General features: G+C 38.0%; 1 protein-coding gene across 1 annotated transcript in view; it reads right to left on the bottom strand.

Annotated features, from left to right (window-relative positions):
• unc5a (unc-5 netrin receptor A) overlaps positions 1–22,928 on the bottom strand; it is a 183,618-nt gene that overhangs the window by 47,947 nt on the left and 112,743 nt on the right. Inside the window, exons 3-5 of the mRNA XM_081383127.1 lie at positions 10,931–11,074; positions 7,384–7,487; positions 5,104–5,284 (exon numbers count right to left, since the gene is read on the bottom strand). Coding sequence (XP_081239253.1) covers positions 5,104–5,284; positions 7,384–7,487; positions 10,931–11,074 — 429 coding nt within the window. The remainder of the gene's footprint in view (positions 1–5,103; positions 5,285–7,383; positions 7,488–10,930; positions 11,075–22,928) is intronic.

The following is a 22,928-nucleotide window of genomic DNA, read 5'->3' as shown; positions in this document are numbered from 1 at the left end:
TTTATTAAATATATAATTATCTGTTACAATCCTCAGCATTTTTTTTTTTAAATTGTATGATTTTTTTGGAAGCAATTAATACTTTTATTCAGTAAGGATGCAATAAATTGATCAAAAATGGCATTTGCATTGTTATGAACTCTCTACTCATAGAATCCAAATCAACATATTAGAATGATGTCTGAAGGATCACGTGACACTGAAGACTGGATTAATGATACTGGAAATTCTGGAATACATTAAAAACAAAGTAAAAAATTCTGCATCCTGTTTTCCGCCTTAATTCAAATTTAGGAATTTAATTGGAATTTAAAAGGCTGAATAATCTTTACATTCAACTACCAACTGTACATCACAATGTAAATACAAGGGGAACAGCTAAATATCATTATAGGGACAAAATATATATTTTGAGCACTGGCAGGCAAGTTAATTTTGGACCCTGTTTACAACCGAACAATAAAAAAAGGACCTCATGCAGCAAAAGCGAAAGCAGCACAGAGCACGAAAAAATCTGAAAGAAACATGATGGCCAGAATGGAGACACAAGCACTGCTTTAGCTATGAATAATTCAATGGATTTCAAAAGCAAAAAAAAAAAAAAAACAACAACATGAGAATGTTTTGCTTAAGCACAAAAAAGCTAATGCCAATCAAGCTAGCCGTCCTACAGAGAGGGAGCTATTGGTGCCATTAGAGCAAGGGGACCGTGCAAGGGTCTGTGCGCTAATGCTAAACTAGCTCTACTCTGCAGTGAGCGACGCCCGGTGGACGTTACCTGGACAGGTGGCAGTGCAGGCACTTTTCTGGACGCTCTGGCCCTCGCAGGACGTCCCGCCGTTCAGGGGAGTGGGGTTGGTGCAACTCCGGCTCCTCTTCTGCCACCCCCGACCACAGACAGCACTGCAGGCCGACCATGTGGCCCACGTGGACCAGCCACCGTTCACTGCTCGTGCGCCCAGTGCAAAGGAGAGGGGGAAACGAACACAGCGAGTCAGGATTACCCGACAAGCACGAGGATAAAAACAGCCACAAACATGAGCTCTGAACTTAAAGGCAGGCCACAGGGACAACGGCAACAAACGAAAGCTATGTTAACGTCAACAGTTGTCAATGCTACAATATACTGTTGATTTGAGGCAGTTATGTGGCGGTTGCCATCTCTGTTTTTTTTTTTCCGTCCAATCTAAATTCGTGGTAATTTGATGTTTACACAGTTTCTGTGTTCATAGAACAACACTGATTCAACAAGCAACTGATTCTATAATCCTGTTGATATTGGAGGTACGACCACAGAGGATTGAATTAAATTCCCGAATTTGAATTGAAGCAGCAGACATGATGCAGAAATGGATTTATTGTTAATCTACTGCAATTGTAATTTCAACCACAGATGGCACTAGAGAGCCCAGTATACGATAGCGTAGCTTTAACATTCAACGTTTCCAAGTTGGTGGGTTATTTTTTCAATAAATAACATATCTACTGCAGTTTGACTCGTTTAGGCTGATTTGCTGCAGGGATGACGTATTTTTGCCAAAACCCAGAAACGAGTAATGATTTTAGCACTTCTCTTATTACTGTGTTTGCTTGTCTTGACAAGGTGGTTACTAACAATGGGACTACAGAGGATATCAGGGTCAGATATCAGATATCATTAAATGTCATCTCATCGAACAGGTAAACTCATCTACTCGCTAGTATGCTTTCACAGCCTCGTTGTGTTTATAAATCACACTCTTGAAAACTATTCTAACTCAAACTTTCAGGGAAAATGTTTTTAAATACAAGTTGTTGAAAGCTCAATGCTGGTGGCACTGAAGTCATGTGACCGTGGTGTAGTTCGTTTACTGCCTATGTTTAAATTTTTATTTCTGCCGATTGTATTTAGGCTTCAAAATTCAAAGATCATTTGTGAAGATTAACATGATGGACTAAAGGTGTAAGAATAAACTTTTTGTTTGCCACAGAGTTTATTTTCTGCAGTAATCCAAAAGCCAATGGAAAAAATCTATTGGGTTTTTGTCGAACGAATAAGGGTGATGCTAACTTACAAAAACACATCATTGCACATGGTCGCTAGGCATTATCAAATTAACAGTGACATAATAATCAGCCTATCACCGTAGAGTGACATTTTTGCCAGCATTTGGTAATTTCCCCCTCACATTGTCGGCATGGTTGGAGCTTAATGAAAGCCTGAAGAGGCACTTCATCTGCATTCCTGAAACGTCATGGGGTTACAGTATGTAATCTCCTGTTTTTAAGTATTTCTTTAAATTTTGTGATGTCAAATATTTTCTCATCCAAATTTCTCACTTCATCTGAAAAAAAAAAAAGTCTGAAAAGATGGCGACATCTGGATGAAGCCAAAGAACCAATCATTGTCAAGTCACAACACCCTCACTCAATCTCTCTTACAAGCTCTATATTAACCGCTGTCAATGTTAAAGCTACGGAGCAAAACATGGGATACATGGTGGAATGGATGTTTTAAGTGAACAGCCTAGATTTCATCTCATGTGGGGTGTATATTGGTTTTCTGCTTTACACCGACACACAGTATGGTTTTTATGGCACCAATATCCAGGCTGGTGAAACGCATAATCCTGCAAGGATTCTGGGATGATTCTGAGTCCAAAGATCATGCAGGGTTTTTAATCAAGTTCCCAGCCTCCTCTCTCTTGGTGGGAGAATTCAGAGCAAATCTGATTTCTTCTTCCCCCGGTAACTCGAGCGATTTGTTGTCCAGAAGCCTCGATCACAGGTCAGAGTCTATATTGTGCCTGGAGCTGCACCTAATTCTCCACGAAATGTTGCTCTGGTCAGACCAAATCAATTCTTTAGCCTCTCTGATTGCTCACCACGAAGAAGGAAATTGCGCAGCAACTCGGGTCGTGATTACCTCTTAGCACACCGTTGTGTCAAGTCAAGTCCAGCCTTTTTAAAATTCATCTCGCCCTCTGTCCAAAAGCACTAATAACAGCTCTCACACCACCTATGGTTCAGCCAATAAGCAAGCCTGCAAGACTTCAAATTAGTAAACTGACATTTTAATGTGAAGCCATGGGGAAAAAAAGAATAGCATAAAGGACCTAGCCTAATAGTTCTTTTGATCAAAAGGTATTCACAGGGATTTTTTCTTTAATTAATTTCTACAATGGTAGCAAATTGCTTGGGGAAAATTGCACAACTTGAAACCGCCAAATTGTAAGGCACCACGACCCTAGCATTCATGTGCCATTTCTCTTTTTTCCTGTGTGAGGGCTTCATTGATTGACAGCATAAAAAGCAAACAAAAGAGCGAAAATATTCTCTGCTCACTTCTGCAGAGCCTTCCATCAAAATGTCCCCAAATCACGCAATTCAAACAAAATTCAACAACTTATCTAATCTCCATTCATCTGAGAAATAATTGTCAGTTGAGCTCCATTTTTCCCCTATTAAATACAACACACTGATTGTCTCTGCATTAAAAATCACGTCTGCATTTATTCCGGTTTAATGCAAAACATCACGCAGCTGTCCATTGACTCATTGTCTTTATGCTTGATAATAAAACGGATACATTACCTCTGAAATGAGGCAAAGACTTTCGATTTCCCATTGTTAACATGTCTGTCTGTGCATTAGGAGTATTCTCAGTAGATCTGTCCCAGTACTGTACTATGTGTCGTGTGTGATTGACTAGGCTGGGATCAGAAGAGAGCGTGTACAGGGTTGTAATGCATGCTACCTTTAGAACACTGCTTGTCCTGGGAACCCTCCGGGGTTAGCGATGCTCTGCTGCTGTGCATTTTAATAAAGGTCAGCTAGCTTATAAACCCTATTCATTAGCCACTTTCTGCCATTAATTCAACAAGCTCAACTACAGTGTGAGTGTTTGTCAGCTCTGCGGAGATTTCTGAGACACTGTCTGGCTGCTTTGCTCCCAAATTGCTATGTTGTAATGAAGCTGCAATCATTTACAGCATGATCAGTTTTAGAGGAACTAAGCTAAAGCTAATTCGAAGTAAAAACAGAATGTTCCCAAATTGTAATGCTTAGGTTTAAGGCGGCTACAAGAAATACAGTGGCCTTTAAACACTGTATGTAAATGTACATTACGTAATGGAAATATATTTATATTTAAATTATATAAAAAAATATCCAAGCAAGGAGCATTTATTTGAAATAAAATTACATAAATGACAGGGTTCCCACAATTTCTGACCAATTTTTTGAGCACGTTCGGTAACACTTTACAATAAGGTCTCATTTGTTAACATTAGTTAAAGTATTAACTACCATGAACTAACAACGAGCAATATTTTTGTTACAGAATGTATTAATCTTTGGTATTAATCTTACAGTTGTTCATTGTTTGTTCATGTTAGTTCACAGTGAATTAACTAATGTTAACAAATACAACTTTTGATTTTAATAATGCATTAGTAAATGTTGAGATTAACTAAGATTAATAAATGCTGTAGAAGTATTGTTCAGTCTTAGTTCATGTTAACTGAAGTAGTCAACTAATGTAACCTTATTGTAAAGTGTTTCCACGCTTTTTTGTTATTTGTGATAAGTGTGACTGAAGAATAAAAAAAAAATCCTTTTTTCACAGATAGGCTATACATTTCCATATGTCAAGAAAATGATTCACAAAACTTAAACTCAACGTTGCTCTTAATATACAATAAATACAACAAAATTCCCACTTGTCATAATATTTCATTCATTTCCATGACTTTTCAGGCATGGAAATAACACTTTTGAAATTCCCTGATTTTTCTAGGATTGTGGGAACCCTGATAAAAATGTATAATGTTAAAAATGAATTGGACCATAGAGCTACACGCAATATCATGAATGGAGACTACAGCTATAGTGTTATTATAGTAAAACACGAATACATTTTCAATAGGCAAAGCAAAGTAGTCAGTACATTTTGTTCTCAAAGTCCGATCAAAATAGAGTTGTCCATCAAAGCTAGCCTGACTCTCTCAGTAAATTACCCCTGACTCAGGGTCAGAACCATCCCAAACTTTTGTCAGACTCTTGAAAGGTGAAGTCCATTTATCTGTGATCTAAGAAAGGAACAAAGTATGAGAAGAAACACACCATAGACAATCACAGTAGCCGAGGAGCTCTTGCGTCGAGCCACAATGTTCTTGGCCACGCAGGTGTAGTTGCCTGTGTCGGCCAGACGGGCTTGTTTGATGATGAGATTATGGTCCACGGTGATGAAGAAATTGGGGTCAGTCTTGGGGTCGATCAGCTCCTCGTTTCTCTGCCACTCCACCTATAGACATACACAAGAGAAAACATTTCACAGCTTCAATCTGGATCAAATGGATGGAAAACGCTCTGTGTGCTCTCGGATCCAGCAGCCATTCTGGGCAGATCCCAAGGCCACAGCCAGGGCCGAGGATGTTAAAGTTTGGCAGACACTGCATGGTAGCATGGGGCAGTAGGAAAGTGGATTAACATATATATTTTTTTTTCAATTGTTTTTCTATTGTACACTGAAAATAAGAAAAAGAAAATTAGAACACTTCTTGCTCACTTTATCAGAAATTTAACTTTTGAATTTAAAAAAAATAAAAATAAATGTGATTACATTTTTGTGTTTTGGTATGTTCATTGTCACCAAAAAAACAACATAAAATCATATTTTGTTACTGTAACTATGATTAATGATTATGATAATAAACTGAATAAGTCAAAATCATTTACGGTAATATAATTTATTTAATCGAACACGCAATGTACTTAAAAAAAAAAGAGACAGAATTAGGGGTGGGAATCAAAGGACACCTCACGATAAAATACACAGCTCATGATACAGATAATATCATGATACAGCAATTCAGCGACAATCAATAGATAATCCTCTAATGATACATCACAATATCTGTCTAACTATGAAAACAAAATATTAAGTGCAGGTTTTCCAGATTTTAGACTTAAAGAGGCTAGGGCATTTATTATTTTCCCGTAAAAAAAAATAAAAAAATTCTTAGGCTAGTTAACTTATGTTCATGTTTCCCTCAATCATTTGTTGAGCGCCACCTTGAGAACTCATGAAGTAGCGACGCTGGGAGCAGGAAAATCTATTTAGAGAGCCCTATTTTTTTTTTTATTAAAATATCGATATTTGGCGCCAGCATATCGATTCTCATATCGCATGGAGAAGGACAACGATATATATTGCCCTATCGATATTTTGTCCCACCCTTAAAGGTCCCGTTCTATGCCCCTTGTCACAAGATGTAAAATAAGTCTCTGATGTCCCCAGAGTGTGTATGTGAAGTTTGAGCTCAAAATACCCAACAGATCATTTTTTACAGCATGTTTAAATTGACATTTTTTGGGGCTCAGAAAAACGAGCCGTTTCAGTGTGTGCCCTTTAAATGCAAATGAGCTGCTGCTGGACGACACAGGGGGCGGAGCTTCATGAGCTCGTGCTCAGTCTGTCAGGACAAATTCATCTCACGGAATGATAATAATATCAGAAACTCTCAGTAACGGTGTTCATTTCGAGTCGGACAATAATGCCTATAGAGTCAGAGTGCTGTATAGAGATGAAACAGGTATGGTCTAGTAGTTTAATTACGGTTATTATAACGTATTTGTCATCTGCTTGTAGGCTATGTATCCATTATTTATTAATAGCCTACAAGTCTGCTGTCTGAATGATGATCAAACATGTACTGATGAGTTTAATAAAGTTTATTGTACATCACACAAAAGATGAAGCGTCAGTTTTACTTCAGAAAATCACCGTAAGAGCTGAGTAAACACAGTAGGCTAAGTTATAAGAAGTGCGCAAGTAGCCAGTAGAGTTGAGGGAGCATTCCTGTGGGCGAGGTTAGTCAAGAAACGGTTCTGGTGATGTCACTAATGCAGGATGTAGAGGGGTGTAGTCCAATCGAGCCGTTTTTTGTAGTCAACTTCTGTTAAATAAAATATCTCGCTTGGCATTGAACTTTGAGCTTTATAATTTTACAGATATTATTTATGCTCTAACAGCACCATTACACACTAACTAAAGTTTGAAACATGGAATCGCATGCAACGGGACCTTTAAACAGAATGAGTGTACTCAAATATATCCGGCATTTGTTGTTTTTAAGTTTGGATGGACATTTTGAGTTGAAACAGCTGGTCGCAGGCTGGTCTAGTCCTGCACCAGTGCAAATATACATGTATTATTGATGGGACACCAAGAGCTGCCAAATCACTCTGAATGGTTCCTCATCCAAGAGCAGCTCATCAAACAGATGGAATATGGTGAAAGACATCAGATATCTGGCTCGATGGTATATTTGTACCAGAACATTAATGAGGGGGTAATTAGCAGAGTCGTTGGTTGTTAGCATGTTTACTTGTTGCTCTCACCTCTGCAGGAGGAACACCTTCAGGAGGATGACAGCGAAGAAGAATTTCCTGATCAAGTGCCACTTCCTTACCCAGCGGTTCCTCCTCAAAGTTCTTCCTTAGATCTGTAGTGCAAAATCATTTCATTTATTAGTCATTGGGGGCTAGCTATATCTCTCTCTCTCTCTCTCTCTCTCTCTCTCTCTCTCTCTCTCTCTCTCTCTCTCTCTCTCTCTCTCTCTCTCTCTCTCTCTCTCTCTCTCTCTCTCTCTCTCTCTCTCTCTCTCTCTCTCTCTCTCTCTCTCTCTCTCTCTCTCTCTCTCTCTCTCTCTCTCTCTCTCTCTCTCTCTATATATATATATATATATATATATATATATATATATATATATATATATATATATATATATATATAATGTACAGTATACAGTATCTATTCTGTGCAATGTGCAAAAATAGACAGCTCTTGTGCACAGTACTGAATATTTAATATTAAAACATTTTTAAAAATGAGTGTAACATTAATTTGGTTACTAAATTGGGTTAATATATTGGAATTTATTGGAGTGAGTCAGGTGGGTGTACTGACATGTTGTGCAGTGGTGCTTATGTGCGTATGATATGCATTATGCACTGCTGCAATTTATATAAAAAAAGATCCGTTCACAGATCCGTGTGAACTCTTGACAATGTTGTCATCTGTACGTGAAAAACACAAAGGAAAAACTTTTACGTTTTTAGTACATCGTTGTCTTGTAAATGTACTCTTAAATGGATTGCATGTTTGCTTTTATCCTTTCCTATGGGCTCTCAAGCCAGGATATTGACTAAAATCATCCCTTAGTCATAAAGTGGATCAGAACTTGTACATGTATCACCAGGAAGGTAAACTGCCAAGCCATTTAACCTAACATTATCCGTGTCATATTTAGCAAAGTGTTTTTGGGGTTCAACGCTCCTCCATATATATGTTTGCACCGTGTACGTTCAACAGGATCCTTGAGCGGCCTTTCTCTCTAAGAAGGATCCATATCACAGACCCGAGTGCTTGTTAGACCCTGCTTGGTTGCTTCAGAGAAAGGCTGTCTGCAGCCTCAAGGCAAAGCATCAACAAAAAGGAATTGCATTAACTTCCTCCTCTACTCGATACCGCACAGAGGCTGTGGTATCCACACGACCACCCACTTTACCTAAAACCCCTGGGACAAGTGTTGATGCAAGTCGAATTGTATTTGCTTGTCAAAATTGCATTACTCTTGATGGAGGGCTTTCATGCCCTCCTGACTATGGATGGCAAAATTTCAAAACAACATTTGCATAAACGTTTATAGCTGTTATGACACGAAAAAGCTTTTGGAAGGAGGTGTCCATTGAGACAGCGGACTTGTCTTCAGCTCCGATGCTGGGGAATAAAATCTCTCTCAATAACAGCGACACTGCCAGTCATTTCATTTCCTCAAAACAGATGTCATGCCTGTCTTCACCAATCAGGCCTTGGCAAACATTAAGAGGTGAAGAGGGGTCTTTGACATTCAATTTAATTAAATAGGATTTAATGGGAATAGGAGAGGCACAAAGGATTAGATGGCCATCGAGCACTGAGATGACATTGTCGTGACTTTGAAGGGAAAACTCAAGTTTGTTAAAGGAATAGTTCACCCTAGCGCAATTACAATGAATGGGAACTGAGGCTTTCAAGCTTCAAAAACAACAGAAACACCATACAAACAACATAAAAGTGGTTCATTTGAATCATGCGTTATATGCAGTGCTCAGAACAAGTCATATGGCACTTTGTGTGCAGGAACACACAAAGGTATGTAGCTCACAAAACAAATGAACCACTCTTATAGGCCCTTTCCAGAGCTCCTGGTCACTGTATGCGTTCTTGGGTGAGAAAATTCCTTTAAAAGTCCTTTCATTATGCAGAAGTAGAATTTGAGGTGAATATGTTTGACAAGATAAAATATCCACTCAAAATATTTAGAAGCACCACTCTGAGATAAATCCAAATCCAGTTTAAAATCACACAATGCTTTTAATCCTTGTTTTAGACACACAAAAAAATGACTATCATCTTCCTTTAAAGGAAGGATGTTTTGTGATGTTTGTTCTGAGTGAGTCGGTGCGGTGGTGCGGTTTCCGTGTGTTTAATCACACAGAGATATCAAAACCACCAGGCCTCTTGAGGCAATTACAAAGTGTTACACTGCAGATTAGCAGATTTCCTTGCCACGGGCTCTTCCTGATCAAACTTTCCAATCAAACATTAAATAAGTCATATAAAACCAACTAAATCAATCAGCCTTGGGGAGAAAACGGAGCATAAGTGGTTAGATTGATTGGCTAAATGGAATTTCAAAATAACTTTTAATAGAAAGTACATCACTATCAAAACTCTCGGACTGTGGAGTAAAAAAAAAAGAAAAAAGAGCAAATGCTATGCTGTTGTGTAGAGCACTTTAAAAACATTAGGGATAAATGAATTTTGTTAAACATGATTTTTACCAGAACACACTGTTTACACAGTATTTGAAAGGTGTATTGAAGTATTCAAATAAACAATGTTAACATCTAAGGCAGGAAACACCTGTTCATGTAGCTAGTGAGCTTTTAAATATGAAGTATATGGTATATAATATATTGAATACTAAACTGCCTAAACACAGTCTGGTAGACCTGTAGTTCTCAATTGGTTTTGCTTTGGGATCTAGATTTTACACTGGGGATCAAATGATGACAACCCAGTAGGAACAATTTTGTTATAACATAACATTTTACAAATGCATAAAAGCATAAAAGCATGTATAAATATTAAAATGTATTACAACCTTGAAGTCAACAATAACTACAAAAGATATGGGAAGTGTTTTCTGTATTACTTTTATTCAGCAATGATGCATTAAACTTATTAATCAAAAGTGGCAGTTAAGACATTTATAATGTTATAAAAGATTTCAATTTCAAATAAATGTTCTTTTGAACTTAATATTCATCAAATACTTCTAAATATGAAGCATAACAATGTTTTTTAACATTGATAAGAAATGTTTCTTGAGCACCAAATCAATTAGAATGATTTCTAAAAGACAATGTGACACTGAAGACTGGAGTAATGATGCTGCAAATTCAGCGTTGCCACCACAGGAATAAATTACATTTTAAAATATATTAAACTATAAACCACTTATTAATTTAAATTGTAATAATATTTCACTACTATTTTTACAGTAATTTGTATTTAAAAATGCAGCCTTGATGAGCTTAAGAGACTTAAAAATGACTAAACATTCAAATATTTTCACATTTCTAATCTATAATAAATTTATTTTGGTACTGCATCTAAACTGCACCATTCTGCTGCATTGTTAGTTGCAATTTATTATTTGCAATTAGGTTTTGCATTCGTTTTTCTTCCTCCTGTCCAGACCAATACAGACTTGTGACTCATTTTTGGGAGCGACCCACCAGCTGAGAACCACTGAGCTAGACATTTATCACATGATCAGATTATAAGGTAGCATTTGGTCAAAATGTTTGCACTATAAGATAGCAGAGCTGAACTCACATGCGATGCGTACAAATGCCTTTTGGCTCTTTTGGGTTCCTGTAGTGCTCCAGGCCACACACTGACACCAGTAATCCTCCAGACCAAAGATCTTCTCCACCTGCTGTCTGGAGATGTCAATCTTCACCTGCATCACCGGCAGCCCTGGGACCAAACCAGACAAAGCAAACACGTTCAGCGCATCGCTCTAAACATATCCATTGCCACTGACAGACACAGTCCTTCAGACCCCTGTCAAAAATTTACTTGTGTCAAACTTGTGGTTAATATGGCAAGTTTGGCTGGCAGAAATTATCAGCACTTCACTGGCAGTGGTGGATCAAAACTTTGGCAACGATGTGAAATCTATCCCAGCTGTCAAACTTTTCACAGACATGGCAATATGTCCACAGTTTCCAAAGGCTTTTTGGAGGTCCATCACGTCCAGCGAAGAGCTGCCAACCATTTGCAATAAAGGGAAACAAATTAAGTTTTTTGCAAACAAACATTTTTCGTTGCTTGGTTAATTCAGGGAATGTTGACAGATGGTTGAGCAATGTCACGATCATTGTTTAATAATTGCAGGAAGTGTATGACATGCGAAACCATCTCAAAATAGAAAATCCCAAACTCGTCTGTGGTTTCTTGAGGTGAATTCATAAATAAACAGATATTAATATTTATGTGAGCTTCCAGTGAGAGATATTTTTCGTGGTTACTCAATATGTGCGTTTTCATTCAGACATGAGTGGCTAGGATTATCCAAAGCTCAGAGGTCTTTTCTGAAAATAAAATGTAAAAGAGGACAAGAAAAAAAAGGGAATGGAGTGATAATTTGTCAGCCGCAGTCAGATGAATAATGTCTATACAACTGGTGTGAAGTCATGCAACAAAATGACTCATTTTCAGCTGACAATTACAAATGAACATTATCAGAGTTAACCAACACCAACAACACAACATGTGTAATGCATAATAAAGCTCTCTTTGAGGATGGAGGGATGGGGTTAGACAAAGACAAACATTTTTCTTTTCATTATCTCTGGACCATCTCCTCACCCCCTTATAAGCCTCTGATATTTTCCTCCATGGCTATCGCTCATCTCAACACGAAAGCATGACCTTGAAGATGTCCACATCCCCCTTCCTCCTAATTTCTCCCATAATCTCTCCATCCAACCTATTCCCCTCTCCCTTTTTCTTGTTTTGCTTTCTCCATTAGAACCTAGAAGGGCATTCTGGGGAATTATAGGCATATCATTATGTTCAAATAGATGTAAAAAATGTAATTGAAAAAATGTAAATGCATGGGTATTTCAAATCTTTTTCTGTGCACCATAGTTGCATTGAACTTACAATTTGATCTGTTGAGCATCATACAGTGGTTGTGTTTGAAAGTTCAAATTGATTTCTGGGCATCGTATAAACATTTAAAATTATTTCAAATGATTTTGGGGCATGAAACGTTTAAATGGACGTTAGGGCATCACAGATAGATTCAAACACCCTTTCTGGGCATCATAAAAATGTTCAAAGCAATTATTTTAATGCTTGAATCGATTTCTGCATTTCAAATGTCTGAATCTATTTTTGTGCTCCATAGATAAATTAAAAAAGGCTCTGAACAATATTTCTGCACAATTGAATATATTATTATATGAATGTTTGAATAGATTTTTTGCAAGATATAGCCGCCTTCAAATGTTCAACTTGATTTCTGGACATCATTTCAATGCTTAAATTGATTTTGTTGGCATCAATGGAATATTTAAACATCTTTGCACATCATGTGTGCATAGACTTCAATTGAATATTTGAACTTCCCTAATATGTCCAAATATGGTGTCAAGGTAGACCGCTCTCTAGGTTCTGAAACTCCAGTCCAGACCAGATAAGCATTTATTATCAATGGACCATAATAAGCACAAAACAACTCCAATAACCACATTCTGCAAATTTGCCACGGTGTGGTCAGATGCTCCAGCTTTGAGACAAAAATGCATCATCTCAAATCCTGCTGGTCAGTTGAGTTCTCGTTCCAACCTGTCTGTCACAAATCTATGTACATCACATCCATCACCACTTGGCAGAGAGTCTCTAGGAGGAGAGAAATAGGGCAGCAGAGAGAGCTTGTGTCTCACTATCTTGGCAGACATTAGGAGCACATGCAATTACTGTTAGATTTAAACCACCCTCCAGTGTTTCTCAGGGCGTAAACATCAAAATGGACCTCTCAGACAATCTTGCTCTCCTCTGACTCAACGTCTGGACTTTAATCCTCGCTGATGGCTCTCAACACTTTTGCAACGGGTCTGAAATATGAGATACAATGCACAAATCTCTGTAATCCAGACTCAAATAAGTGCATTGAAAAGAACACTTTCAATTAATTGCCCCACTCGCACTGCATTTAATTCAAATTGCGTAACCAATTCAATAGGAGCGGAAACAGTTATGATATTAGACCACTAATATCATGGTGATTTTTTAAGGGGTGATTTTTCTTAGAGAATGTAATTATCGTTCGCATTAAAACGTAAAATACAATTAAGGGAAATAGGCGTAGTCCTGAAATAGTCAGCGGAAAAGCTATCTTAAACACTGATTGTTTTATTAATTGCTTTTTGTTTCTTTTAGTAGCAATTACCCGGATTTCTGACCTCACACTCCCTCTGCGCTTCACGACGGACCGCTGAGGCCGCCACATTCGGTTTCATTCACTTTTGTGAATATGCCAAACGGCCTGCACCGTTACTCAGGCATGAAAATTCACTTTTCCTGCATGACAGATTTAGCTGCATGATAGGCCAGGATAATACTGTAACGCAGATTTGTATAATTAGTAATTAACCGAGTATGAAGTCTTTGACTAGGAACACCATTAAAATGTTCACCCCTGAGCCCTTGAGCGAGGTCGCTGTGGCAACCCTCCCTTTGGGGTCTGAGAGGTCACACAGTTAAAGAATAATTGACTCTTAGACCGAGTGTCACATGCGAGCACACACCCGCTTCCAATACTGTTAAACCCCCACAGATGGAGGAAATTATTCCGAAATGAAGACACATTTATTAGACCCTGAAAGAAAAAAGGCCCTGCGGAGATTGAATCATAATTCTGAGTTATTGCTTTATGCTTTTGTCGTGTTGTGCGTCTGCATACTCAATACATGCGGCACACCTTCAAAATTAATTGTTAAAAATTCATAACCCGTCCCCATTTTTCTACATTGACATCTAACAAATTATTAAATACAGATGTAAAATTCAGACAAAGAATAATAATGATGCCGCTTTCCATTCTGGGGTTAGCTGAACCCAGTGCATTTTTCATAACAGACCACAAGGTCACTAGGTCCCAGGCATTTCCCAGAATTCCATGCATGCATCATGAGGAACAGTGTGAATGAAAAAGAAATACGTTTTTTTCCTCCCAATGGTAAAGCATTTTAAACTCGATCCAGTGTTTCAAAAAAGCAACAAACGGAGAGAAGCTGAAAAAAATTGAGACGTTTTGCAAACATCAGTCTTTAACTTGTGAAGTTTTAATTTTTGGGTGAATTAATTAACCCTTTAAAGCAGTGGTTCTCAACGAGGGGGCCAGGGTCCACTAGTGGGCCTCAGCTAATTTCAATGACTAAAAGGTAATTAAATTAATACATTATTATTCATATTTTAAAACAAGCTAGCCCTGCATTAAAATGCTAAAAAAAAAAATATATATATATATATATATATATTTTTTTTTTTTCTCAAAAGCTATGGGTTTATTGAAAAATGTACTGTTCATTAAATTTCATAAATCACCAAATAAACTGTGGTTAATTAATTTAATAAAACACTCCTCCTAGTTTCTATTTCAGATAATAAAATACTCCTACAATACTCCTAGTTTCTGGTGACAACAAGTTTCAACATGGCTGAAAACAAGCAGTCTTGTCATATCTATGGCAGAAATCCATATATCAGGAAGCCTTCTGATATTGTGTTGAGGGGTCTTTCAGTCAAAAAGGTTGAGAACCACTGCCTTGAATATGATTCCTCTAGGGAACTAACAGGGTCCTGGTCGGATTCGACGGTGCATTTACAGTAGAATCCAGGGATATGATAACATCCCGTTCCGACACGCTACACCATAACTTCATCTGAGTCCCAGCGTGACTTTGCAATGACTGCTCTACATATTATTGCAGCTGCAAACATCTGTTTGTGTCTGCACCAACAGCTCCCCAAAGACAGCAAACACTGCAAGTGGAGTGACTATGTGGCAAAGAGATTCATTATTCAAGGATGTTATCTATCCAAATGTGTGAGTAACAGTTCTCATTACTGTTATAAAGGACTCTTATTGTGAAGACTATGTAGGCTGCTAAATCAAATAGCGTGTGTGTCTTGAAATACAGACAAGACTCACAGACCCACAATGACATCGCGGCCCTTATTCCCTTGTGAGTCGATACAGGGGCTTGTCTGGTGAAGAGACTTGATTTTATTTTCGCTCACTCTTGTTTTTGCTGCCGGTGACCTCAATTCCACGGGGGTCATTTGCTTATCAAAGGCGCAGACCGAAACTGGCAGGTTGGAGTAAGTTTTCATTGTGACTGAGGAAATTCAATTAGGCCGCATCTAGAGCGCGAGGAGCTAAGATTCATCAATGGGAGCTGGGATTAAGAGGGAACTGACTTACAGGACGATCAGTCAGAAGGTCAGCATGTGCTCATCACAAGGGACTTTATTTATTTTTTCATTGACTTCCCATTGAATACAGCTAGAATAAAGCATCACTCTCCAATGCACTGAATCTTACAGATAATTGCTTCCATCACCTGTACAGCAATGGCGAGTGGTGACTTCTTTAACCGGTTGTGCTGGGTGGTGCGTTTTGTCACCTTGTAAAAAAAAACAAAAAAAAACGCATTTGCACCACCATTCATCTCAAATCTGATGACGCATACAGTACACATCTATAGTATAGTTTGTTGAAACATGTAAAACCGACGTATAGCCGTATGCCCCAACATGACCAGTCTTTTACGCCATCATCAACCTGGGTGTTGATAGCGAGCGAGCACAGGTGAGACCTAAACAGCGCATGTTGCTATCTGTGTTTAAACTAACCTTATTTAAGCCCTGCCAATGTAAACATTAAAGTGCAAGAAGACACGTAAAAGAACTTGGGCGCACGGAAAGCCGCCTCTCAGACACCTCGCAAATATTGAGTTCTTGAAATCTTGACAAATTCACACAAAAATGATGTCAACACGACCGTCTTGGCCAGTATCCTAGCAAACATAGTAGGTTATGCCTTAAGTGAACGTAAACATTCGAGAAAGACAACACAAGTGTATCAGTATCAATCTACTGGATCCGTGCATTGAATCTTAAAGTGACAGACAGCAGCCTAGTCAAACAACAAAAGACAAGGAAATCACACACTGCTCCTGACTGAATAGATCTTGTAACTTTATTAATGATTAATACCTATCTAATTTATACAGTAAAGATTAAAAGCAATGTTTTACATTTGATTACTTTATTCAATTTGCGTACCTGAAAACTACTGTTAGACCTACCTGAAAAACCCGGAAAGCACTGTTTATTTTATTTGTATCTTTGCTCTATCGTATTTATTTGTGCTGCTGCTTTTAGTTTGATTATTTGCTTTTATTTTCTTTATTTTTATTTGGCAGTACGCCGCAATAGTCTTTTTTTTATTTGAAGAAAATTACCATAGTTTGGGAAATAATTAATTGACGGACAGTTACATACATATTACCAACATTTTATCATGTAAGCTTTATGGTACACATCAAACAACGTAATTTCTAGTGTTAATATTAATTAGCGAGTCCGTGAATGGCTTGGATATGCAGAGCATTTGCAGCTTATATGGACCGCACGGCCCTGCTCTATAGACACACTAGTGTCAATAATGATGTTTATCATTAGTGTTGAATTAGAGAGGTAAATACGCATTTAAAACACATTAGTGTTTTGAACTGTGTTGAATAATGTAATGTTTACCATGTTGTTTGACAAATATATCACTCTCTTTCATTGCATTATACTCTTTTCATTACCCGTTATCGCTTCTGGACGTCTGAGCCCAGAAACAGCGGCCAAAGCTAGAGAGGCAAACAAACACATGAATAATCAGAGCAATTTGAAAAACATCATTAAAACAATGACAAAATTCTGAGCTGTGTGCCGACACATTGAGCCATGATGCTTATGAGGTCAACATGAGTTCAAATCCGCCTCATAACATTTCCCAATCATTCTTTTTCATTGGGCATCAATACAATTACTCGTATAAACAAAAAGATCAAAAGTAAATAAAATGTAATAAAATAATACAAATAAAAAAAAGATAAATAAACAAACATTCTGCTAAACAATGCAAAGTTCAAATCTGACCAAAAGTAACTAAATAAATAAATAAAAAGAAAAGTAAATATTAAATACATTTATTAAACAATTAAATATAAAATATTATAATAGAAATATTTTAAATACATATATATTTTTTAAATACGACCAAGTAAAGAAATTAATAAATAAATGTATACAATAATAAAAATGTATATACTTAAACATAAAAAAACTAAATAATAAAATAAAAAATAAAAAATAAATAAAATAAAAATAATACAGTACTCTTTTCTATTAGGTTAAGGTGTTGATCACACAGCTAAGTGGTTGCTAACTGTCTAACAGTCCATAAAAGTCCACTTTAAGCAGGCCCGGCGCCACGAGGGGGCAAAAGGGGGCATTGCCCCCTCAGATCTGATTTGTGCCCCCTCAGTTTCATTTTTGTATTTATGGTTACAAATGAAATGTTTAACCTTTTGAGCGGTACAGTCCCATATATGGGATTTTTTTTATTTCAGTGCCCCTGAGAGTACGGTCCCACATATGGGATTTAGAATGTTCGGTTACGTGACATAACGGCCAGATTCAAACTGTGCTTTCGCGCGTTGGTTGGCGCTGAGCCAGAGTCGGACGCGCTCAGCGCTGTCATATATCACAACTATGCAGTGTTTTCAACCTCACAATTTTTATTTTAGGTTTCAGACAATTAAATACACATTAAGCACTAGTAAAACAATACATTTGGAGTTTGTAAAATACACACTGATGTCTGTGGAAGCAGCAATAACAATCTATTCAAATATAATTTGCCGACGTGTGCTATTCATCATATCAGACAAACACAGTGGAAGTAACTATAAAGTAGTTTACTCTATTCTTCTATTCCACTTTCTTGCATGTATTTCGGGAGAAATTGATGACTCACAGGATTCTCAGAACGCGGCGCAAAGAAACAGCCATCTCACGTTATAGATCAAGATCAAGATTATTTATAAAGGTTTTTAAATGACCAAACACACTCACATACACATTTTTTTTATCAGATAGTTGATGACATGATAAGCAAGTTTGTGAGTATTTTGAATCAAAAAGGGAAAAGGAAATAAAAGCGATATATCCGCGGTGTGTCACGTGACAAATATGACGCGTTGCCATGGAAACATTAAGGGGGAACGTTCTAAATTCTAAAATAACAGTCGCCTTGAAAAAACTCAGAGTCAGTTAGAATATTAAAATTAAGCGTGAAAGGGTTAATATATGCATAATAAATGAAGCTGGCTTATCTTTTTTTACTAAGCAAGTTATTGTGTATTGTTCATTGATGGTATAAAGTTAAGCCCCCTTAACAATTTCACATGCCCCCTCAGTCATTTCATTCTGCAGCCGGGCCTGACTTTAAGTCTCGAGATATGGTTTGGGTTCCCTCCTTCAGTAAATCTACAGGATTTTTTCCAGGTTTTATCATCCAGCATGTTCAAAAAATGTGACTTAGAAAACTACAAATGCACCTTTCCTCAACAAGCCGCACGATTTAAGGTATCCATCACAGAATAAATGGCGTGTCGTGTATGATTAGGGATTTGAACACACCTCTTGGGTAGCACCTCTAACAATAAACAGTCCCAAATAATGCTGCACATAGACAAAGGATCAAAACTAGAATCCATCCCATCCCTGCAAAACCTCTCAAACTCCAAGTAAAACATTCAAACAAACACACACATATATATATATATATATAAAGCCAGACGCCTCCTCAGGCACACTGAAGCTGGATGTGTGGCCCATGTGGGCCAACATACAGGATGACTCAGTGAAGCAGCAGTCTATGAAGAAGAGACAGACAGACTGTTCCAGGGTCCACATTAAATCTATAAGCCATGGAGGTGCCACGCAGGCACATCCAGAAACCCCTAACCAGTCTGTCCAGCACACATTGTAGGTCAAGGCTTGGCTCAAGGATTCTAGTTATTACAGGAATATTTTTGCTAGTTCTAATTTGATTGAACTGTCCATTTGCGACTGTCAATGCGACATTCAAGGCCTCCCGCTCGTGCGTTCAATTATGGATTATTTAAGGCTGGTGACCCAGCATGTGGCTGCGGCACCAATCAATCCAGTCTACTTCAGGCCAATGCCAGATCAAGGTGAAATGACTTGCAGGTAGGTTAGAAAAACCACTGACACGCATGCTAATGTGTCAATCTGCAGCCTGAAAAAGGGAAAATACAGCAATATTAACGCCTGCAGAGTCCTGAAATCGGCTGTGACGCGGAAAGAGCGATTACAAGCGCCATGAAAGACAATGATATGATTTTATGTCGACTTTTATGTGTCTGATATTAAATTAAATGCTAAGTGTCTGCAACATGAGAAAGCCCTGGCAACAGTGAATACGCAGGTTTATCTAGAAACCGATTTCGTAACAGAACACGTAAACACACCAATCTTGCCTAAAAACACGTTCTTTAAAATACTGAGTTTCCCTTTATATAAGATTTCTTTTTGTAAGATGAATTCAGCAGGCAGCCAGTGAAGGTTACTCAAGGTGTAATTTGTCATTTGTCTGCTGATTGATTTTTTTATCTTATGGCATCAACACCCTGATCTGTGAGTAGCACCATATTGGCGTGTCAGTGTTGATTGCGGTTTATTGGACGTTTGATGCTAAATTGCCTCTAGAGAGAGTCTGTTTGATATGATGTAGGATCAGCATGCGATGAGCATGTATTGTGGCAGAAGGGGGCCGTGTTCTAACATGCATCTTCAGTGAAGAGAGGACAGGAATTCACAGATCTACAAAAGCTGATGAAATGCTAATTTGCTCCAGTATTCTTAGAAAGTCAAGTAAAGAAAACACTGTCAACACGTACTAGCAACATCATTTGCAGGTAACAACAATAGTATCAAAATGTATAATTTAAGCTGTATCATTTAAGCTGGTTTGATTATGAATCATAATCATACACTGTTCGTTCGTTGGCCAGAGGAGAAGTGAGCCTGGGTTCTCCCAAGGTTTTTTTTCTGTCACCTTTTGGTTCCTTGCTACTGTTGCCTTGGCTTTTGGCTTGCTTAGTTGGGGACATTTAACATTCAACAGCATTATTGATCTGCCTTACTTAAGGTGGACGATGACGCAATTTTCTTCAAGAAACAAACTTTGCTGTATTGTTTACATGTTATCACTGTGAAGCTGCTTTGATACAATCTGTATTGTAAAAAGTGCTATATAAATAAAGGTGACTTGACTTGACTTTAAAAAAGTAATCATCCAAGTTGATTGTACTTCAAAATGTAAGTCATTATATTTAAATTACATTAAACTGGCTTAAAAATTATTTATTTTAACTTAACTTATTTTAATGAGTTTAATGAGCAATGTAAAAACATCTTGTCATAACATATTGATCATATAATTTTTTACAGTGTAGTGTGAAAAACAGACTGATTGTTTTCTAACCGTTTAACAAACAACCCATAATAGTAATCAATGAACCAACTGATGCTTGAATACAGATTTTTGCAGAATCATAAAATCATCTTGTTTGCATAAAAGTTAAGAAATCATGAAACATTTAGCAGGCTACTGTCATAATGTTCATGTTGCTTTAGCTCATTTTAATATACTGACCAAGAGGTGTGTGTGTATTAGGCTTGCACTGTAAAAACAATTAAATCATTAACCACAAGTACATGAATCACAAGCCAACATTTCATATAATCATGACCGTATATGTAGGCAATCTCCTCATGCTTACGTTTCCTAAGGGTCACAGGCAGGTGGGCAGCGCTAAAACTTCAAAGCAGTGTGTGTCAAAGTGAGTGTGTGTGTGTGTGTGTGTGTGTGTGTGTGTGTGTGTGTGTGTGTGTGTGTGTGTGTGTGTGTGTGTGTGTGTGTGTGTGTGTGTGTGTGTGTGTGTGTGTGTGTGTGTGTGTGTGTGTGTGTGTGTGTGTGTGTGTGTGTGTGTGTGTGTGAGAGCACGAGTTGTTAGTTCATTCCTCTTCCAGCAACATTTACTGGCCGCATGAGCCATGGTTGGTTGTAGCAGGCCAATAACCAAGAATAAATCCAGCTTTGACAGAAGGTATTCCTCTGTTGACAATTTACACCTCAGGTAATAAATTATCAAAGCTAAAGATAAACAGTGAGACCATCCATCTGCTAGCTGATAGCAATGGAGCTAACAAAAATCACATCAACCTCATTAAACTTCCATTTCTGTCTGACTTTATAACCAGAAGGCATCTCTATCAGGTTAAGGTAAACCAATTAAAGACTGAATGGCCAAAATATTCTGAATAGCTCCAAGCTAAAGACCTACCAACCCATGACAACCAGCTGGCATCACACTATCTTTTGGGTTTATATATTGTAAATGTGTTGTCTAGCAGACAGATGTTTGACAGCACTGCAAAATAAGAGATTTATTAATCAAATGACAAGACAACCAAATGAGGCTCCTGTGAGCAAGTGATTGGATTTTTTTTCAAGGGAGAGTCTCTGGCTTTGTGACTATGTACATCACTTAACTCATCAGCATGACACAGCATACTGACAAAGCAAAAGAAAGTTTGAAAAAAGTTGTTAACAACTTTAAACGTTAACAACCAAACTTTGCCTGCTATTTGTCAGCTATTAAGGAGAAAAGTATATATACATACAGAGCTTGACATTAACGGGATTATTAGGAACACCATACTAATACTGTGTTTGACCCCCTTTCGCCTTCAGAACTGCCTTAATTCTATGTGGCATTGATTCAACAAGGTGCTGAAAGCATTCTTTAGAAATGTTGGCCCATATTGATAGGACAGCATCTTGCAGTTGATGGAGATTTGTGGGATGCACATCCAGGGCACGAAGCTCCCGTTCCACCACATCCCAAAGATGCTCTATTGGGTTGAGATCTGGTGACTGTGGGGGCCGTTTTAGTACAGTGAACTCATTGTCATGTTCAAGAAACCAGTTTGAAATGATTCGAGCTTTGTGACATGGTGCATTATCCTGCTGGAAGTAGCCATCAGAGGATGGGTACATGGTGGTCATAATGGTCAGAAACAATGCTCAGGTAGGCCGTGGCATTTAAACGATGCCCAATTGGCACTAAGGGGCCTAAAGTGTGCCAAGAAAACATCCCCCACACCATTACACCACCACCACCAGCCTGCACAGTGGTAACAAGGCATGATGGATCCATGTTCTCATTCTGTTTACGCCAAATTCTGTCTCTACCATCTGAATGTCTCAACAGAAATCGAGACTCATCAGACCAGGCAACATTTTTCCAGTCTTCAACTGTCCAATTTTGGTGAGCTTGTGCAAATTGTAGCCTCTTTTTCCTATTTGTAGTGGAGATGAGTGGTACCCGGTGGAGTCTTCTGCTGTTGTAGCCCATCCGCCTCAAGGTTGTGCGTGTTGTGGCTTCACAAATGCTTTGCTGCATACCTCGGTTGTAACGAGTGGTTATTTCAGTCAAAGTTGCTCTTCTATCAGCTTGAATCAGTCGGCCCATTCTCCTCTGACCTCTAGCATCAACAAGGCATTTTCACCCACAGGACTGCCGCACACTGGATGTTTTTCCCTTTTCACACCATTCTTTGCAAACTCTAGAAATGGTTGTGCGTGAAAATCCCAGTAACTGAGCAGATT

This window comes from Scardinius erythrophthalmus (assembly GCF_964197995.2).
Source record: "Scardinius erythrophthalmus genome assembly, chromosome: 13".
NCBI lineage: Eukaryota > Metazoa > Chordata > Actinopteri > Cypriniformes > Leuciscidae > Scardinius > Scardinius erythrophthalmus.
Note: the sequence above shows the minus strand (reverse complement) of the source record. Positions and strands in the feature narration are given on the sequence as shown.